Source organism: Chanos chanos, chromosome 10 (genome assembly GCF_902362185.1).
Source record: "Chanos chanos chromosome 10, fChaCha1.1, whole genome shotgun sequence".
NCBI classification, from domain to species: Eukaryota; Metazoa; Chordata; class Actinopteri; order Gonorynchiformes; family Chanidae; genus Chanos; species Chanos chanos.
Window position 1 is genome coordinate 25997843 of NC_044504.1, and position 22603 is coordinate 26020445.

The 22603-nt window shown below is 38.5% G+C and overlaps 1 protein-coding gene and 1 non-coding gene across 2 annotated transcripts in view; one reads left to right on the top strand and one right to left on the bottom strand.

Moving 5' to 3' along the window:
- Positions 1-21928, bottom strand: part of tmem163a (transmembrane protein 163a) — a 40912-nt gene extending 18984 nt beyond the window's left edge. Inside the window, exons 1-2 of the mRNA XM_030787198.1 lie at positions 21739-21928; positions 17169-17288 (exon numbers count right to left, since the gene is read on the bottom strand). Coding sequence (XP_030643058.1) covers positions 17169-17288; positions 21739-21928 — 310 coding nt within the window. The remainder of the gene's footprint in view (positions 1-17168; positions 17289-21738) is intronic.
- trnag-gcc (transfer RNA glycine (anticodon GCC)) lies at positions 19795-19865 on the top strand. The gene has a single exon. It is a non-coding gene; the product is annotated as a tRNA-Gly (tRNA).
- Positions 21929-22603: the final 675 nt, after the last annotated feature.

A 22603-nucleotide genomic window follows, 5' to 3' on the forward strand; every position in this document is an offset into this window, starting at 1 on the left:
TCTTTCCATCTGGTATTGGACTTCAAACCTAGAAAATGCTTCTTCTGATATGTCTGAAGACCATTACAGCATCTTTTCACTTGATAAAATGTGTAATATCAACAAGTGACATAACAGTAGATCAGTATTTACACAGTGCTTACTTAATTCTTCCCCAAACTACACAGGGGCCTGATTATAACAACTGCCAGCAATAAGAGAAAGAAGAGTTAGCTTTGACAGCATCCCCACTTGAAAGATTACAGCAAATAGCAACCCCTGTCGCTCCCAGTCACAGTTGGCTCCCAGCCACAATTGGAGTGCCCATACACTCTGCACTGTGTCATGTTGCTATGACTTGGTTCACCATGCAAACATCAAACAGTAAGTTATACTTATTGTCCGTATGTAATGTACATATTAATCAATAGCAGCCTGGGCTGAAAATTTGTCAGTGTGAAATATGATATTAAGGGCTTCAGGGCACCATTCCCATTACTTCCAATGATCAAAATTTGGCTTGTTTGACTTGGTTCTTCTAAGGCTGCCTTTTGTGAATGAGAGATCTATGGGTCACACTGACAGCTCCTCACAGTCTGCCACAGGGCTTTTTATTCCACATGCGGGCTCTCTGTTGACTTTCATCTATGGATCCCAGTCCCCAGCCTGCACTTGATATGTCAAATCCAACAGAGTAGTGCTCAATATAGAGAATGAGGCATATTCTTTTGGACAGCTTTTTTTTGTTGAGTCCACTTTGATGAAGTTGTGGAGAATCTACGTTGACAGAAAAACACCAAAATATCTAGCTGTGTCTACTGCAGTTAAGTGCATTTCTAATCAAGTCATGCTTGTCAAGTCATGGTCTGAGGTTATGCATGTCAACGCTTCCCCAAATTACACATTACCAAAAAGCAAAGTTGTTCTACCCTAGGCATAGTCACAAAGCAACACTAAGAATCTAAAAGTGAAATATCTTGGAATGAGATTTTAGAATATTATTTCTATGTTTATTGTATGTATGTATGTATGCATGTATATCACTGGTATGTATAAAAACCATAAAGGTGCATAATTAAAAGATAACACAGGCTAAATAGATCCAGTCCACTCAAAGAACTGAAGAAGCCTAAGAGAATACAGCAGCTGTCTTTAAAAAATGGAAGTACTTTTATTTGAGCAATATTATTTTTTCACTGTTATAACTTGGGTAACAGAGTTAGAGTGTACCTCTACTGATTTAAGAAATCCATGGACTGCATCGTAAGTTGATTCTGACATAAGTTGGAAATCCCCTTATATTATATAAATCATGCAAAAGGTCAGACAGACAAATAATAAGAAATATGGCAGCATGGTCATCTTATTGTACAGCAAAAGGAGCGGAAATCAATAGATGTTACAACTAGCCTGAATGTTTCTAAATAATACAAAGGGTTAAAAAGATGGCCACTGTAAGTCCTATAAGCCTATGATTGAAAAAATTTCAGTGTACCTGCTGGCTCATGTGTGTGTGTGTGTGTGTGTGTGTGCCTCATGTCATGGCAGTGGGCAGGTGTGTGCAGTGCATGCCAACTGAGAGTCAAAGGAGACTGAGAAGCAGCTGTTTTTAAAACATGCTCTCGTTTCTATAATATGTACAGAATAGGGGGCTTATATGTGAACTAGACTGTAATGTTCTAACAGCTGAACATCCAGGTTGGTGTCAGGTGTGCATTAACCCATTAAGACTCTGTGTGTGTGTGTGTGTGTGTGTGTGTGTGTGTGTGTGTGTGTGTGTGTGTGTGTGTTTGTGTGGGAGGGAGAGGTCACTCAACCATGCTTCCATCTTTAAATATGCTGCAGATTCTGTCACAAACACTAAATTCTGCTATGTACTAAGACGAGCAGAGAACTATGTGTCACAACCCCTTCAAAAGGTTATTATCAAATATCACTGTCAATGTCAATGGTGACAATACAATTGAAAAACAGAGTGAGTTAAGTCCACTCATTTCTCCTATTGATTGCAAAGACATGCAGAGTCAACAACTGAATTACAGTGAAACAGGAATGACTGAAAATTAATACATAGTTTCAAAGTTTCTCAATCTATAAGCTGGTTATTCCTGTAGTAAAGAAGGACCTTGAAAGGCAGCACTCACAGAAGAAACTGATATACTTTAAAGCTTCATACAAATCTATTTTAATTTAATATGCAGAGGACTTATGTTAGGAAAATGTTTGCTCCAAAACAGTGAAATATTTTTTCTCCTGTCTTTATGTGGGTATGACTAATAAATTATGCAAGTAATACTCTGCTCCACTGAGACCTTAGCACCTCTAGCTTGAAAAAAAGGAGAAAAGCATAAGGAATTAGCAATACAGAGGCACTGGGGAGTTCTTGTTTGTTTGTTTGCTTTTTTCGCAAATGATTTGATTCATTTATAATTTACTCTTTTCTGTAATTAACTCTTTAACCAATGAACCAAAAAATTAAAACTAAATGCAGAGTCATACACCTATGGCAAATGGAACACTATCACCTAGTTAACTACCATGTAAATGAAAGTAATTGTCACAACACTAAATGCAGTGCATTTCAAATTATAATGGTTTCAAACCAACTGTAAACTGACAACAACAACAAAAACAACAACAACAACAGCAAAATACAATCAAAAAGTAGTCAAGTCATGTTTTCACATACTTAAACCCAAGATGCTCTTGAAGTAGGAATAGGAATAGGGAAATACTATAGGTTAATCAAAAGATTCAAAACATAACAAAACAAAGCAAAACAAAGCAGGTTTAGTGAAAACTCTGACTCAGTTAACTCAGAGTAAGTAGTAAACCTCCCAATTCAAGAGCCATATGGCTCCATTCTCCTAGCAAAACAAAGCCATAAGGCTCTTCTATCAGGAGGTTTACTACTTGTTCTGAGTTAACTAACTCAGAGTTTTCACTAAACCCGCTTTCTGGAATACCCCCCTGAGGGCGTAACCTTTGATTGCATTCAGCTGCATACAGTTTTAGAATCCTGTCAGAATCTTCATGATTCTTGAGATTTTTATGTAGAGATATCCTGATGATCAGTTTTTTTATTAAAGGTATGTCTGGTAAACAGCTTTTTTTTAACCAATTAATTAACTTATTTATTTCAATCAAAATGAGCACCATTTTTAAAGAAAAGATATTATATAAATGTATTTAGTTTTAAAAATGGTATATTAGTTCTTAAGTCTTGACTTTTTTTTGCACCTAAGAAGACTGTTGATATATTGGATCAAAGCATTTCTAGTGTTCCTTCTATCAAAAATTTTTTCAAGATGTGTTCAGCACATGGCATCTTGTGAAACAAGGATGATGTGTTCCACAGGCCTGTACGTATTTTTAGCCCAAAGGGCACTTTAGGGAGCTGCTTCATTGGCTTGCACTGAGACAAGGCCTGGAATGCTTAACGAACTGGGGCTGCGTTTCCATGGCACCAGTAGTTGTCCTAACGAAGGCCTTGATTTGTGGAGTTTTCTCAGCGATCCTACAGGCATCTGTTGTTTACCTCATATTTCCAGTCACTCATTACTAATAAGGAAGCTCATTAGCATTTGTAGTCCTAAAAATGCCTTTGAGGTCTAGTGCTTCCCTTTTAGATTGCCTTCTAATCCACATACACAACTTGGACCAAAGTCACCAGGGTTACTACAAGAGTGAGATACTAGAGAGGAGGGTATGACGCAAGACAATAAGAAAAGGCTGAGTTAAATTAAATTCAATTTATGTATACAGTCCTTTTTGCAACAGAGATTTTCACAATGTAGCTATACAAAGCACCTGGCTTGTGACCCCACGTTGAATGTTTTGAAAACAAGTGATATCAATCTCAACGTGAAAATCCAATAGTGACACCTCATTATTTGAATTTCACATGTGATTGATGGAGGGGACTTTTCTTAGCAAAACGTAAGACTTTCATATGTGACTGATGGAGTGCAGACTTTTCTTTTAAAATAAATTTATATGTAAGTTCAACTTCAAAAGGCTGAAAGAAAAGGGTTATCAAGGCTGTACAATATGCATGGTTAATGCATGGAACAGGAAGGGGCCCAGCATGAGGGACTAATGCCATTAGGCGGGTCTCTAATGGGGTAGAATGGCATATGTCTGGACAGCACAACTCAGGTTGCTGCCTTTTACATGGACATTTCTAGAGACCTACTGCTGTCATAACTTACAATGAAGAAGCTTTTATCTGAAAGCAGGCTCACTTAATGTTCTGTAGGAGAAGCTGCAGTAACTAGGACGACAGCAGCAGTTTTGTTCACCTTGCAGAAACACTGCAATGATTAATATGTGACCTTCACACAGTGATGGAGCATTTGGATATAGATGTGGTTCTGAACCTGGAATTTACCCAGAAGTTTAGAAGTTATCACTGCATGCTGATGTTTAAATTCAATAATGTAATGGGGTTAGCATACCCTATTACCTACTGACCTCAGGGAGCGTTAAAAAAATGCATCTACATGGGACGTAATGATCAATGTTTACTTGTCTGCCAAATGCTTGAGAAGTGGTTGACTCATTCAATGGCTGAGTTATTCGCTGTTGATTAGTTCAGTTTTAGATCAGCACCTCACTCTTTTCAGTCCAAGAGAAATGTCATTTTGGAAAGAAAAAAAAAGTATGTTTTCTGTATATGGAAAAAGATGTGTTAGTCACCTCAAAGGACTTGTCCTTAGGTGGCATATGACATTCAGACATGTTATAAACACCTTTATCAAGATGTCATGGATATCTTCTCCATGGATAACATGGAGAATTTCCACTCATAGAAACATTTGAAGCATCTTCCCTTGAATTATTTCTACTACATTGTGTTTATCATACAGCATTATGTCAGCTACACTGACATCTTATGAGATTAAGACTAAATGAATCAAGGTTAGCCATGTTACTACTTTACATTATTCATTACTGATCTCAAAGGTAGTCGTTGCCTTTTGAAACCACTAGACGTAGATAGGACGTTACTCCTCATTCATGATTTCTAGAGTATTGCTGACTCAAGGGAGTGACTAAAAAGAAGGATAAAACAAACTGAGTTTAGGATGAATCAGTGGAGCTGGACCAAGCAATGGTCCTCCACATTCTTCCTTTGATGTTTCTTGAAGATAAATGGTTGAGTTACCTGGTTGTCTGGAATGCAAATATCACATCGGTAACAGGGACATCTATTGAAGACGTTAATAACTTAACACTCTAAACTTCAAGAACTTAAGGTAATTTATTCAAGAATTATGTGCATGTATGGAGAGAACCTGTACAACTGAAGATGCAGACTAAAGTGCATGTATACATAACAGTCCTGATCACATGTAGGCTCACTGAAGAGTGAGAGAGGAATAGGGCTTCAGAGTTAAAACTGAACACTAGTCAGATGAAGTATATATAAAACAAATTTAAAATGAGATTTTAGTTTAGGCACTCAGGTTTCCATTAAATTAATGATTGGGGCCAGTGCAGATATTGAGAAATGGTTTCATAATGATCTCCCTTTTGCTCTGCTGCTTCAGTCATTTTTATCTTCTTCGTGATGATGTGCTTTCCTCTTGTAATATGACAGACTGAAAGACACACACATACACACACACTCAAATATATACTTCCCCTACCTTAGTTTCATTTACCATACAAACATACAGCAGACAACAATGTCCTCTGTGTAATATATGATATTACTATCAATGTAAGAGCATGAGCAATGTGTAATGAGCAGTTACTATGATAGTATGAACGCTACCAGGAAGAAATGGAGGGGGTTTTGCGATCGACTGGCTGACATTTGATGTCATATTTCCCTGCAAGCCAAGGTAGCACGTAACAAGATCAGACAAAAGGGACTTTAGCTCTCTCCCAAACAGAGGACTGGTTGAACAGGCACAGTCATTTTTGCCATGACATGAATTACTTGTCAGAATGATGGCTAATGATTAAGATGAATTTCATGTAATGAAACAACGCAGACAAAATGCAATGAAACAATTAGTCTGCCATAATGGGTGATGTCAATGTGCTTTAAAATGATATTAAACCAGCTAATGCTAAAGCAGCCTAATTAAGAGCTACTGGGGCTTAAACTCCTTTTTAATTTCCCTCAGGATAGAACAGATTTCTGTTATCGTCATAAAACAACAGCTCATGTTTCTCTGTAGAACTACTATGCGTATTACTGAATACTTTAACATTATGTGTTGATTAAAATGACAGTAGGCCTATGTAAATTAGAAATTAAAATCTGAATTCTTGTAGCTGTGTTATCCAGAGAAAGAGACTGTAGGTCTCTGTAATTTCTGTAAGTGAGGACAAAGTATGTTTCTGTTTGTCAGTTTCCATACAACAATTCAGTATAACAACTGTATGAGACCAGGTTACTAAATAAAATTAGGAAACGAAACCTTTTAGTTTAGTTTAGTTTAGTTTGGTTCTTATCATTGGGATACATACATATCATAAAAATGTATTTAAGTTCATATAAATAAAATTAAAATATAAGTTAACTATAAATATAGTTTCCATAGATATGCTCATTGACTGTTTCTCAGGTTGAAGGTAGTCAATTTTTCCACATTTTGAAACTGTCAGATGAGTTCTACGCATACAAATAGGGTTTCAAACAGCCTTCATATGCTCACTAATGAAAGAATGTATCACCTATGACTCATGCCATCATCTATTTTAAGCCAAATGTCATGTCTCAATACATTGCACCTTCTATAAAAGGGGTTGTGATATTTCTGGCTGAGAACCTACAGAGCAGAGTCTAAAAGTTTCTCGGTGCTTTGTCGAGCCATGCCCTTTTGTCTTGCAGTCTCCTGTCAGACCTGAACATAGTTTAAAGGAGGGGAGAAATATGAAACCAAGGAGAAAGAGAACAAGCTGAGGACACCAGTAGTCTGTCACTTGAATAGAAAGCAAGGGCACAATCAGTTATTGGGCAATATTGGAGTTTAGGAATATTAAGTCGAGATTGATCTAAGGGTCAATTGTGTCTCTCTGTCAGCTTACACTGACCTAACAAAAGGAGACGTGAATGCCATGCACAGGTGTAACTTTATCTCATTTAATCAATACTTGGGACACATAGCATGCTCTTTGTGATATAATTCCATGTTATGTTGCTCAACGCATTAGTAGTCGTATCTTTAAGAGACAATCAGCATACACCACTTAACATTCCCAAATCATTGCTTTAGCTTCTTATAAGATTTGCACTAAATTGTATATCAGGAACAATACAATGCTCTGAGAAGGCCTCTTTAAAATAGTAGGTAGTAATGTTTTGCACATGACATTCTTAGAATGCTCTACAAAGGTTATTTGATTCTTGGAATCTGTGGACAAAAACTGGACAAAGCTGTTCCCCAAATATTCACTAATAGTTTGATCTGCAAACTTTGTTGAAACACATAATTATTAGCAAGTTAAAGAAAGCCCTTAGAACAAATGACTGAAAAGCAGTCTGTCAGAAAACGATTTATTAACTATTTCTTCAAAAACGGTATGTGATCTCTTAAAGACAGTTGGTGCGAGACCAGTTAAAGTAAGTCCATGTTTCAAATTGCACCACCTGTCAACGGGTCTTGATCAGAAGCTAACAGTCAACCAGTTAACAAGTTTAATCTCATAATGACATGTTATAAGGTCTTAACAAATCTTTTCAACTCAAACTTGGTTTGTTGGTTTAAGAAGTATTCCAGTCCCTAAACCGAGTGACATCTTAGTCATTCAATAAAATGTGCTAAAAATAATGAAATATCATTTAGATCTTCTACGGCTAACAAAATAATGTTCTTTTTTTTTTCAGTTGATAATTATTATGGGATTTAATTTTACATGCTGCACAGCTACCTCTTAAAATCCGATCAGCTCAGGTCTTACAGTAGTATATTCCTTTACAAGCAACTGCTCCTCTGATAGTAGTTAGCAGGTTGTCTAGATGATCTGGCATGATTTTTTGGTTCACCTCATGTCTCAACCATCTAGCTAGTGACTTCTTAAAAAAATCTGCAGGGGCCCTACTTGATGTGTTGACTGCTCTATCTAGCTCTGGGTTTCAAAGCTTGGGTGGGCTAAAAATATTACACTCTGTGCCCGGTAATGAGAACCTACAACTGTTATGAAAAAAAGGGGGGGGGGATATTGGCAGGTAAAACCATATCTCCGTAGTACATATCACACTCCTCAAGGACACTGAAACACTGAAGGGGTTATGTTCTGGGAAAGAACGAATCTGCACTGTTGTGCAACTGTCATCAAAAATTGCCTTGTCTTTTCATCTTGATGATGCAAGACCTAGCTGCTTGGAACAGAGGCTTGTTCTACCTCCCACAGGGGCTGAATTGAAGGGCAGCTTTTTGGAGAGAGAGAGAGAGAGAGAGAGAGAGAGAGAGAGAGAGAGAGAGAGAGAAAGTATCCGGATTTTCATCCCTGTTAAATACTTATGGTAGAGCCGGTGGCCATTAAGAATACATCAGCCCCAGAGGCCTTTTCATTTTATGTGAGAGAATACAGGTCTCTATTAAACTGTGTGGTTCTGAGCTGTGCAGTACCTACAGGGAATGAGAGTGCTGAGAGATGAAGAATGGCATCTCATCAAAAGTCTTTCACTGCTGCTTCATGGCATGCCATCAGCTATGCTGTAAAGCAATGAGATTCTCCAGATTGCATATACAGAGGTGACAGCTGACCAAAGGTAAGCCCCCAGAGAATCACCTCTCTGTATTCTCAGACTGTATTCAAAAGAACATAGTCATTAAAGATGCATTGCACACACTGTCATTAAACATATTGCTTGTTTGGAAGGATTCGAAGTGTTTATAATTGTGCAAATGTTTTCAATGAGCTCTGACTCTCAACAAGCTCTCATGCAGTACGTCATAACCACCCTGTTTTAAAGTGGGTGTGAAATTCTACACCTTGTTAATACAGGTTCCACATACTGACACACTCACTTTGTTTCACTCATTGGCAAAACTGAGGTATGCTTCTCTCATCTCCTTAGCTCAGGGATGACAAGTTGTACATATAGCGTGGATAGAAATGTTTAAAAAACGTTGCTTTGGTCTTTATGACATGCTCTATTTCTTTTTGTAAGATCAAATTCTTGAAATAAAAAAGAACAGTCTTCTGATGTCAAGCCATTTCTACCTAATATAGTTGTAGATGCAGACAAAATATGTAGGGGGTGCACATTTAGCAGAGGTAGACTCATAATCTCATTAAGGGAGAGGCACCATAGTGTTACTGGTGAAAGAGACTGATGAAACAGAAGGGGAGTGCTGCATTTTTGCTACTGGGAGTACCACCAGTGCTGAAAGGAATGCTAGTTTTCTTGTAAAACCTAATTGGGTGGAACTAATAAGACAACATTTTGCTTTATAAATCTTGTAAAAGTTCGAACTGCTACCTGTCCTGTTGAAACGTAACAAGCTGCCCTCAGCAACAGAGGAGATCTGAATTTCTCCCTGGCAACCTTCTCTTGATGAGTAGCATCTGCAAGGGTACAAGCAGCTTTCATGGAGTTAGTCGCTGAACTAATATTGGACTTGCATGCCTGAGTAACTGCGGCTGAATTTGTGTTTGCTGAACAGGTTGTACAATTAAGATGCCACGGAACATTGTTGAGAACATTACGAATGCTCATACCCCGAATATCTCCTCAAGAAAAATGTGCATTAACAATTCCCTGGAAATTAAATAGTTTTCAGTGCTATTATTTGGGGGGAGAATTGTCCAGCATTGTTAATTTGTTTAAATTCGGAACCTATTTTATTGAATTTGGATTACATCATTCCATAAAACCCCTTCAGTCTTTGAACTGACACCTTTAGAAATGAATGGAGATGCAGAACGAGTCAAATCTTGAAAAGATCTTAAAAATGTGGCTATTTTTACAAAAGTTTTATTTAAAAAAATATCTAGCTTGATTTGCTGCTTGAGATGTATGTGAAAAATCATGTAAGTTGAACAGGCTTTCCCTTAGATGCCTTTTTTAGAAGGTAGTGTGGCCCCAGTGCTCTTCAGTGCTTTCCTAGTTCTGTCAGATGCGACTCAAACATGGGATTAGTCCCATTTGTGGGGGGATTTTCTATAATCCCCGACAAAGAGTGTGATAGGGGCGTGGCATCAAATCATTTAGCAAGGCCATTCATCCAAGTCAGTCTCTTCAATTCAATTACTTATGCCTTCTCTGGATCCATACTATGTCCCATTAGAAGGAATTAGGCTTGAGCTGAGACATCCCGCTGACTGATGTATGAAGACCAGTTGGTGTTACCACTGGCTGAGGTCAGTCAGGACACTAGAGCACATGAGTAGGCAAGCACCGCTGTTCAGCCAAATCCCTCCAACCATTACATTGGGGATCATGTCAATCTTGGCTACATCCTCTGTCTCTCTCTCTCTCTCTCTCTCTCTCTCTCCCTCTCTCCATTAAATATTCTGCTGAACATATCCAAACATATGCACCACGCTTATGCATTCACATCTCACTTGGATTCATGCCTTACTTAGAATGACATCTGTGCAAATATGCAAATGAAGTGGAAAATGTCAAGAGTCCATATGCAGGGGCAGAGTAGAAAGACTGAAGTAGCCATGGTACAGATCTCTTAGACCATCTCATCTGTGCACTTATTACATCTGGTGATGGGCACTGGTTATTGGCTACATTATACAAACAAAAGGTTGCAAGCTGCATTTCAAATTCTGTGGTGAAAAGAAGAGTCAAACTTCATTAGCTTTGATGCATACCAGTTGACTGAAATAATGTGTCTGCGCATATCTGAGAACGTCAACAACTACTAGTGACCAACAGTTCTGATAAAGTAAATCTCAGTTGACAGCTCTAATAGAAGTGGTTGACACATTTGATGTTTGTGTTTGGCAAATTTGTGGTTAATCTCCATGACTTCAATACACAGTTAGATTAATCCGTAAAGTCATTCACAGTTTTCTGTTTTCCACAACTTATATTTACACTGTATTCTCACAGAGACTATTTCCCCGCACAGTGTTACCAACTACTTTGAAAGCATACAGTGAGATAGAAACCATGAGCGTAATAATTTAATAACATTTGTTTGACTTCTCTCTGAAAACAGTGACACCCACATGGCATAGCCCTGAAGAATGCATTTCTATGGCACAGTATCAAGCCTAGCGATCAGCATGTCATATGATGGCTCCTCTCTTTCCACTTGTACTGGGAAAGTGAAGAAACAGATCTATTCATGGAGGAGAGAACAGACCTTTGAGCGTTGAGATTATCAAAGTTCAAAGGGAGGAGAATCACAAGCTCAAGGCCATTGCCATCATGGGAGAGAGATCGGGGACTGGTGGGTGAGTAAACACTTTCATGGTTTGGCGAGAGGCAAATGTACCACGGTCACGAGCATACATGGACTGACAGCGCACATCTACAGGATGCCAATAATGGGGCAGTTTTGCACATGGTGTGTCATGAAGGGTCGGGAGACCTAAAGAAAATGTTGGACATCGTGTTTTGGGCACATGACAGTCAGACTTCCTGTGGGTGTCTGAGTCATGGCTGGCGGATGAGGCCCAGCCGGGAGCCACTGCGCCAAACTGAAATGGCCACTTACAAACTGAGTTAAAGGCAGAGTTATGGTATTAATGTTAAACCTCAGCATACAGTAATACAAACATATTTTAAAACAAACTAGATCTGACTAATCTGAAATTAGAGTTAATTTTTTTAGTGTTTGGGAAAAACAGTGTTTAAAATAAATATAAGCTTCATTTCATGGATTAATATTGGTATTTGTTCAGAAATGTAGCTGTGTTCTTAAGAAGCTTGACACTTTCCAAAAATAGACAACCCTGTTATTATGAAAGCCATGCAATCCTTCCTCCAGCCAGTCATCCACGCCATTTAAACAGATGCTCCACACTTCACACTGGGCAAACCACAGAGCACTGCACTTGTCATGTGGACCCTCTATCTGTTTGGGCTAACTGCCAGTTTTCTCCTTTCCAATCAGATTGCAGCAAACACAATAAGACAACAGCGAGACAAAATGGAAAAAAGAGGAAATAACAGCTTTAAGGTACAGCTTCACATATGCTGACAAAACATCCATTTAGTTCCTTGACAGTTCAGGGGGCCTTGCCAGATAACACTTTAAGGAATTAACATTACTGACATTACTGAATCTTTTGCATGTTGCCCTTTGAGCAGTAGTAAAAGAATGAGTGAAATACTTTGTCGTATTAAAATGTTAATGCCATTATGACTTAATTGTGTAGAATCTTGTTGGCAAGACAGGTTGACAGGGCTTAAGACTGTCAAATGATGGTGACATAATTCCTCACAAGTTGTTTAATCACACCATAAGAATATTTTACCACCCTGACAAAGTTTTGGCTCTCTTACTGTATCATGTGATTTAATTAATTTTATTTACTTCATTTACTGGATGTCAAAAATGTCTGTCTAGAAATTCAAAAGCTTCAAAAAGTAACATTTCAGACTTATAGGGCACATTTACCTTTATTGATATATCAGCACATTTTAAAATCTCTTCCTTGTAATGAAATTATCTATGCAATTTTTCCAATACATTATTTCATTAGATTAATGTTAAGTGATGCTTTTCTTTGCATTTTGAAAACCTGTACATGTCAGTGCATAACTTCACAGACTGACTGAACAATAATAGCTTTACATCTTATGTTACAGATTAACAGAAAGTTATGGCTCATGTGAGAACACTATCCACCAGAATATACACCTTATGGAGTAACTTGCTTTATCTAGAATAAGTTTCACTGCAAAGATAGCCACCACCATTAATGTCGTGGTAAATCAATACTGTCTTGAGGTCACATTAGGTCATTACAGAATATAATTAAATTTCTCTTTTTGGAAAAATTGTAATAATCCAAGTGTTTGCTTTGAAAACCATCTGAGGTACAAACAGACACCAGAGCTATAATGAGTCTTTATCGTGAAAAGGGTAAACTTCCCCATAATATATTGAATTTGTGCAACAATCACCTCTGCATAGAAATACAAAGGCCTAATTTCAACTAAGGAGCATTACTGATTCCAGTAAGTACCCCAAAGCCAGCATCTTGATTTAGGGACTTGAACGGAAAAGGGCTCTGCATACTAAGATCTTTAGAGTTAAGCATACATAATGCAATAGGGGTATCACTCTATCCGAGCTTCTATATGACAGCCTTTCAGCAGCGGACATAATGAGGCCATATCAGTTACATCACAGACTACCCCTGAATATATGAAGAGAGAGAGAGGGCAGGTCTAAGCTGTTCCACATTCATACAACCTGCTACTGATGCACTGTGCTCATGTTGTGACGGTATGAATTTGTGAATGGTGCAAAACAGAGCCTCACATGTTCATTTTTCTGACACAATCCAAATCTCAATGGTTAGAGTTCAACCACTAGGGGAGAATTCAGTTCTTACCAAAATGAGCAGATCTAAAAATGTTTCTCTCTAAGCGAATTACAATTTCCTGTCTCAAACAGAAAATTCTAGTTAGTAACCAAATAGGTAATATTATTTGCACATACACATGTGTCTCTCCACTCTGTAAGAAGAAATAGCATATTTTACTGCTGTAGCCAGTACCTTCCTCACATTAGTACAAGCAGCTTAAGGGACGTATGAATGTTTAGCATTGTTTTTAATCTTGGTATTTGCCAGACATCATCACAAACTCTGCACCATGCAGTACACTTAGCACAATGACATAGCATGTACTTGCTATCGCAGTACATTCATGTAACTTTTACATATTTTAAAAGCAATAACTGTCAGAGTCCTCAGTCTAGTAAAGTGAAATCTGAAGTTGGTGATTTTCCCAACTTCTAACTGTGCTGAATGTGCTTGCATTATTCAAAAAAGGTTTAAGTGAAATACAAATTGTTCTAATATTGCTTGACCCACAATATTTAAAAGGTTTGAATTATTAATTTACAAAATATATCTGATCGTTTGACTCATGTTTCTGAGCAAAAGTCTTTTCTATTGTGTAATCAGTATGTATACAGTTACAGTGCAATCAGCAGATATTAGAGTCTCATATTTCATCTGTAACGGAATAGCACAGATATTTTCCATTTAAATTCCAATCACCTGTATAGAAATCTTTTGATAATTCTCAGAGCAGTTCTTGGTATCAGCTTTGTGTACTGAGACGTGCTGATTTAAGCCTATTCATTGTGTTATTTTGTTAGTCACTTTGGACAAAAGCACCTACCAAATGACTTAATGTATATGTAAATATAGCCCTCACAACTAAATGAAAAAATAGAGTTATTGCATGGCTATGTATTGTCATGGTGCACTTTCTAGCTTTATGAATTGCATTGAATATAACACATGAGAATTCCCAGTATTGCTAATGAAAATTATGACATCATAACAAATCATAATTTTCAAAAACATGACAACCCTTGCCTTGTTTCCCCACAGAGTCTCTACTCCTTCCACCAGAGCAGGAAAGCTCTGTCTGGTCATTAGTGCTATGGGTTAAACTTTTCTTTTGATTACTGGCTCGTTCAAAGATGAATGAAAGGACACTGTAAGGGTTTAACTCTAAATTTCAGTTCTTCATATGCTTCATATGAATGCTGCTCTTGAGAGTGTCTGACTTGACTAGTAAAATGGCATGTTGAATTCTTTTTTTTTTTTTTTTTTTCGCAAATCAAAGGATATTTTGGTTTATGCTTTTATGTTCAGCTGTGAGGTTTCAGCAGACTTCAAGGAAGAAACTACAAGAATGACTGTGTAGGGGCCTGATTTAACACGCCCAAAAAAAACCAAAACAAAACAAAAAACTAGTTAGCAGCTGTGAATCTGATTGGATTATTCAGCAAAAAACAAAATCTTTATCAAGAAACTACTGTGGTAAAAACTAAACTCCAGCATACTAAGTAATCTGACGAAATGAAGTATTGTTGCTGCTGGTCTGTGATCTTCACACAAATCCATGTTGAGGGTGACATAGGAATCAATATGTAAAGGTCACGGATGACAACCTGGCAGAGAAGGCTTTTAAAAGGTTATATGACGATACTCTCCACCAGAAAACAGACATGGGTGAACCAACTCATTGTAAAGTTTTTCATGACTCTAGGGGTATGGCTATTTGACTCTTACATTTTTCTGGTTGAGTACAATGGCGAACATTAAAGATCTTCTGACCTGAGACAGTATGACGAAGAAGAGAAGCACCTCTGTGGAGAAGCTGTAACGCACCTCTTTGTGAGAGTTGCAGTTGTAAATGTTTACACGTGTGTCTGTCTCCTTCTTACTCTCTCTCTCTGTCTCTGTGTGTGTGTGTGTGTGTGTGTGTGTGTGTGTGTGTGTGTGTGTGTGTGTGTGTATGTGTGTGTGTGTGTGCATGTGGTTCTGGTATTTTTATTGTGTATAGTTTGTTTTGAGTTTTCATTCTCAAGGCTATCCACCCTACAGACTGGTTTTCCACGTCAAATTAAGTCTAATTCCGGAAATAAAATTCATTTTGAACAGATCATTTTCAGTCAAAGTGTCGTCTAGTCTAGGCCTAGTCTGAACCATTGACTGAATAAGCAGTCCTTCACGTCCTCTATGCCCTTGCACTGCCTGTCTGCGAGAAGAGAGGAATCTCTACCTTCACTTATTCATGTAGTATGCCAGCCTGTCTGTCATTCCCCATGGGCCTTCCAGCATCTAACAACCCCGGCAGACAGCAGAAATCACTTTACTCTCCTTGTCTCGGTCTCTTTCTTTAACTCTCTCCCTCTTTCTATCTATCTATCTATCTATCTATCTATCTATCTGTCTGTCTGTCTGTCTGTCTGTCTGTCTGTCTGTCTGTCCCTCTGTCTCTCTCTTTCTGAAGGTGCTAATCGAGGGACTGAGGGACACTGTAACCCAGAACACACTGACAATGTAAATGTCATCTGTCATAAGAACAATCCCTCTATGGAAATTGATGGCATGCAACACATCTTCGGGTGTCTTAGATACTTTGAATTTTTCATCCTCATCATTCACTCATTTTCAAAGCCGCTTATCCTAATTAGGGTTGTGGGAGGTGCTGGAGCCTATCCCAGAGTTCATTGGGTGTTGGGCTTTGAATTTATGAACATTTAAAAATGTTCAAAGACACACACAAAACATTTAAGATGTCCAGGAGGTACGAGGAAGCACAGATTCACCAAATTTTTAAAAGAAAATATTGGCAATCCTTGACATTTTGTGCAATATTTTTACAGATGGTTTTGCTTTTGTTACTTAGCTTGACTTAGGATATCTGGCCTCTAGTATAGTTACACAGGACGTTGAGTGAGGTGTTAATCAGTATTTGTCACATCAATCGATATTGAACTTAGCTTTCCAGCCCACTTAGCACATGAACACGGCTTTCCTGATAAGTGGGGCTCCTGTTAATGCAATACAACCTGTGTATATTGGTATTGCACTGACCCTCTCTCTGATGCACAGATATAAGAAAAAGAACAACTAATCTTCATCACAGCAGCCATGCCAGACTGTTTCTCAATAATGACTAAGACTTCAATACCATATTAGTAACAGGAACAGAAATCCTGTTTTATGCACAGCGATAAAAATCAGACAATCAAAGAGCTATACTGAAAGTCATATTGAAGGTTATTCTATTTCTGTATGGGTTTTTTGTTTGTTTGTTTGTTTGTTTGTTTTGTCTTGTCTTGTCTTGTTTTGTTTTGTTTCTGATCACAGAAAAGTCAGCCCACCAGCTGTGTTTGGATTTTAGGATGCTGAACCTTGAAGCCAAAGAGCGCCTTATTTAGAGAATATCACATGACTCAAAGAGTGTAGCTTTATTTTATATGCTCCAAGTCCCTGTCTGGATCCCATCTTTAAAAAGTAGCTTCAAAGTACATCTTTGGTCATTTTCCTGACATTTTAACTTATACTGGTCAACTGTTTTGTTGTAAAAAAAAAAAAAAATATTGAGCTTCAGTCAACTTATCAATTCCAACTCATTACTCAGCTAATGATTGAGAACAAGAAAATTAACCCAAACTAACATATCTAACACCCAAGCGACATTCTCTGAGACTCTTACTCTCTAGAGTAAATGCATAGCAACAACAACCAATACCAGTGGTAGGTACTGTGTGTGAACTCACTGAAGGCAGCCACAGCCAGAATGATTGTGACCACAATGGAGATCCAGGACACCCATAATGCCTTCTTACGGTAGCTCTGGGCTTCATGGGGTTTCAGTCTCATGCTGCTCTCAAGCAGACCTGTCAAAAAGAGTCAGTACAACACAGGTTAAAGCATTCAAATCATGTCATTTGAGCCCAAGTTAAACAATCAAGTGAACATAGGAACTTGATAAGAGTGAGACAAAGAAAGAGAGAGAGAGAGAGAGAGAGAGAGAGAGAGAGAGAGAGAGAGAGAGATGTCATCTGGAACTTAATGGATTCAGTAAATTAGCGTAACTAAATTGCTTCCAACAAGATTTAGGGTTCACTAATTTGTTGTTCTCAGATAATAAGGATAAATTAAGTCTTTTTGTTGTTTGTAAACTAGGTGACTGCAGGGCCAGGGGTGAGACGTAAAACATTGTCAAGCTTGGCACGGGCACTACGCTGGACATTGAGAAAGAAAGAAAGAAAGAGAGAGAAAGAGAGAGAGAGAGAGAGAGAGAGAGAGAAAGAGAGAGAGAGAGAGAGAGAGGGAGAGAGAGAGAGAGAGACAGAGAGAGAGAGGGAGGGAGAGAGAGGGAGGGAGCAAGAGAGAGGAACTCAGCATAAGTCATCAGTAACAGCATTTTTGTCATTGTGGGCTACTACTACTATGTGCACACACCTTCAGATACAAAACAATCATTTAGAAAGGAATGCCGAGTCTAACAATATAAGACAAGAAATCCTGTGTTTCGGAGGAGGCTGAATGAATGGGACATTAGAATTGAATAGAGATGTTCCATTCAATAAGTCCAGCCACTACACTGATGGAGTCTGGGATCCCAGAGGAACATGAAAAACTGTCCAAGAGTGCTTACTGATATTGCTTTATCTTTGTTCAAGAAGGAAATTTGAAAAATGCCAGTCATTCTGAGACCACATGGCTCTCTTTCACTGTCATGCTGAAATGGTCTCTGACTTGGCCAGGGAGTCACATGCTGGTAGGGGAAGTGGGGTGAGATAATCATTGGTCGGCGTAATTGTAAGGGATATAGGAGAGTGGTGGGGAATGTGGCCTCATTCTACTCACATGATTCATCTCCTCAGTCAATACTTAGAGCATGTGTGCCAACACTCACACACATACACACACACGAAGGAACATGCACTCTAACTCTCACACACAGCATGAAAAGCAACAGCCAGTAATTCAGTGATCATCAACCCCTCTCCCGTCTCTGTACACATTTCTGGATCTGTCTGTAACAACCATGCTAGTTATATGATTTACACATGCTCAAATATGATAGACCTAAAGCCTGCAAAAAGAGTAACTTACAAAACACCCCCTACCCCCATTTCAAGCTGTTAATCAGGTGGAAGCTGAACATACCCACATGACTCCACATGCACTTTTTCAACACTTAATAAGGATTCATAAAGTGTTACGCTCTCAAGGAATTAGGCTATGTACACAAATATTCTGAATATTTCAAGTTCCAGTTTGGGAGAAAAGTTACAATAGTACCTTCAAGTGATTTACATCAATTAGACATAAATATCATTTGCTAATTTCTCTGTCAATTGGCACAAGTAAACACAGTCTGTGTGGCAGTGTCTGTATGACTGGGTCAGACAGAGCAATGCAGAGTCCACAACTCTCAGACCAATTCTTCCCTTTTTCAAAAGAACCCTCTTTAATCGATCTGCAGAACTGAAATTTACTTTGACATTAAAATTCCCTGGCATTCCACACCCCAGCAGCAAATTAAAACATCCTTATGAATTATTCAGAGACCCCAAATTGCTTGCGTGAGGTGATTTTACGTAGCACATAACAACATTGGTCCATGGCTCATGCTGGTGAGGAATGCTGAAATGGGTTACAAGAAAATGGTGCTTTGAGGCCTTTGGTTGAAATTGCTTTCAGAAATGGGGCATGGATGAATCAGAAAGCACATGGCCTAGTACATTACCAATATTTACAAATGCGGAGATTTATGAACACCACAAGACCTTATGACCTTATTACATCTTTCTGTTTAGACTGATGGTGTGTGTGTGTGTGTGTGTGTGTGTGTGTGTGTGTACTTGTTTTTGTTCATTTAGGAGGATTTGACAGAAAATACATTAATCTGCTGGGACACCTTGTCATACTGGGGTTCCTACAAGTAAAGACCATTGCATAAGTGCTTTTTATGAAAGATATTGTCCACTATAACAACTTGCTGTAAATGTACAGCAAATTTTAAAAGTAAATTACTCATTATTTTAAAGAATTCTACTTTGAAACAGTAATACTGTGGGAGATTGTGTAGCTACTAGTTTGTTGACAGTAAAACACTAGAGGATATATTGTGGAATGTAAAATGAAAAAGAAATTGGGCAAGAGCAAGTACAAAGAAAATGTATATATCAGAGTGATAGTGGTCTTTGGGTGGTGCAGTGGAAAACATGCCAGTGCATAACCACAGGGCTGCATCTCAGAGGTGACAGCGCTAATTACTGCGCCACTATGCCACATGCCCGTTCTGGCCTTTTCAAATCCCACTCCTGGTGTAGGTCAGACCCTTCCTGATTATGGAGACCACTTGGCCTAATTAATTCTCAGATTTTAGTTGCATTGGTGGTTCAGTGGTAGAATTCTCGCCTGCCACGCGGGAGGCCCGGGTTCGATTCCTGGCCAATGCATGGGGTTTGCTTTTATGCTTTGGCAAAACTCATGCTAGAGGGGTACCTAGAGAGCTTCACAGTTTGAAGCATAGGGCCACTGACCACGCTGCCTTATTTGATGAGTTGGGAATGAGAGCGTGTTGTTCAATACACAGTAGCAGTTCTTTCACAGGAAGACAATTGGTGGGAGGCCGGTAAGGGCTGATCTCCCTGTTGCAGTGCCTGCTGATTGGTTGCCAGAGAGCAAAGTGTGAACCTCGGCACACTGTAGCTGTAGAATTGAATTGCAACTACTAGAATTAAAAACTATTAAAAGCACAGCAGAAAGCTATAAAATATCCCTTTGTAGCAGAATTTGCATAAAAGCTTCTAGCTTACGTATAAGACTGTAAAAATATAGTAATGTATTGTAATCCATTTACAGCAACAGTTACAGTAATTCACTGTTTAAACATTGCACAGCTATTTATTAAAATTTCATAGTACTTTCCTGGTGGCCAGTAATTTAGTATTATATGTACAGGATATTTTACAATGTTGTCACTCATAAAACTAAAAGTGTTTAAAGTGTTTTGGTCAGGGTTAGGGTTAGGGTTGGCTTGTTATACTTTACTTTTGTTATAATGGACATCAGCGGAGGGTCCCCAGTATCAGCATTCAAGGTGTATGTGTGTGTGTGTGTCTATTTGTGTGTGTGTGTGCATGTGCATGCAGTGAGGTGTTCTGTGAGGACCTTAAAAGCATGCTTTTGATCTCCTTCCATCTCATCTGTCTGTCTGTTTCAGCCCTGATAATGGCACTCTGATTTACCCTCAAGCATATCCAATCTTAATGAATTCAGAGTGTCATTAAAACTGTTAGCCATCTAAACCTCAGAAGACTTTATGTGTTGAATTGTCAGCGCTATATTTAGTTGATGATAACATAGTAACAGCAGCACTGTTCTTACTGTCAATAATCACAAATCGCACCTTATATTATAAACAATTCACTATATAAATGAGTCAACCTATAGATCAGTGAAACCTGTGGTAAGATGAACATGCAGAGGCAGCAGTAACTTGGTGCAGATCATGGAGTGAACTGTAATTTGAGAATATCATACTGGCCTATATATTTCAGTAATTGTTATATCTCTGGTTACCAGTTTTCTTATCAAGCAGGCATTTAAATGGCTGAAAAAAGTGATCTTAGCCTAAGATGAGAACCAACTAAATCTTGTCTATGTCTAGGCGCACCTGTATAAGAATGACCACATCATGTGCACAGCAAAATTCACTCATCCAACCTATGATGAAGTAGCACAGCAAATGACGCAATCATGCCACCTCCTTTTCAACACTGTTTTCGAGTATATATATCACCTTTACGGATAATTTAAGAGAAAAAGTCATTTTCTTTACATGTAAGCAATCGTAAAACCACGGAGGCAAAGGAACGCATTTATAATTAAACTAAATAACACTGCGCCAAATGACATATTGGGTTTCATGTTGGGTGTATTTCGTTAAAAAAAAATTCTTTAATGCTTACTGATGATATGTTACTGTATTACTATTGTATTGTAATGACATGTTACAGTAATTACTTTGCACTAAAAGTGTAATCTTGGAATAAGAAATACAAAATGTCATTAAATATTTTGAGGAAGCCTTGCGGATACCAGTGGTAAATGACTCTTAGTTGTGCAGCGGCGCAGCTGGCTGTTCTTTGCACACCTGAATAATTAATTCCTCTCAAATCGTGGCTTTTTTATAGATTGAGCCACTCAGACACTCTTTACTGCATCATCCACTGAAAAATAACAGGGTCCTGGATGAGGGAGTTTTCCTTGAGGACGCTCTCAATTAAATGAAAATAAATTAGTTTGAGAAGCAGTATTTGTTGTTACCTTGGCCCTCTACGCTGTCTGTTATTTTCATTTCTTGGTCCCGGTCCATACTGAAGGAATCGCCCTGAGACCCTCTTTTGGGCAGGTTCTGATCCTGGGCAGCAGGACATTGTCCATTTCGTATTGTCGTTGGATCCACAATTGTGGGGTCCGGCACAGGGTAAGAATCTGAAGTCGACAGATCGCTCATCTTTCTCAGATTTTGAAGTTTAGTTGGGATCTGAAAATGGTCTCACAACGGTGTGCAAAATATTGCCATTCAGCTCGTGATGCCGCCAGCATTAAATGAAACTGAGCAGAGATGCAGAGATAAACGCAATCTGCCTAGCATCAGCAACGGACCCTTACCCCACCCGTCCCTCCGTCACGGACTCACTAACTACAAAATAACAACTGCAGCAAAACCGATTCTCATCACACCTCCAGGTTCGTTCAATGGAGTTTTGTGCTCCCACTTAGTTTGTATGTATGCTCATGCTCTAATCTGTCAGCTGGATCTACTGCTGAAGCTCTTGTTGCAGTAGCGACGGTTCCTCCTCTACTGAGCGTCAGACAGACGCAACTCCCCAGAGTGGCTGGCTGCCCGTTACACTATTTTTACTATTTGGGCGTTTCAGTTCAAGGCTTCATCCGATTGCCCAACATCCATACTCTCACATGAAGAGTTGACTTGAACTCAAGGAATGAAGATAAAATATATTTCTGACTTGCGTGATAAATGGTTATGAAGCGCCGTAGACTTGACCTATGCAATAAAACGCGAAACTGATATTGTGATTGAATGTAACAAAGAATAAAATAAGTATGAATAAAACATGACAGGAAAGTTTACTCCATTAGTCCAACACACAGTAACATGCAATAG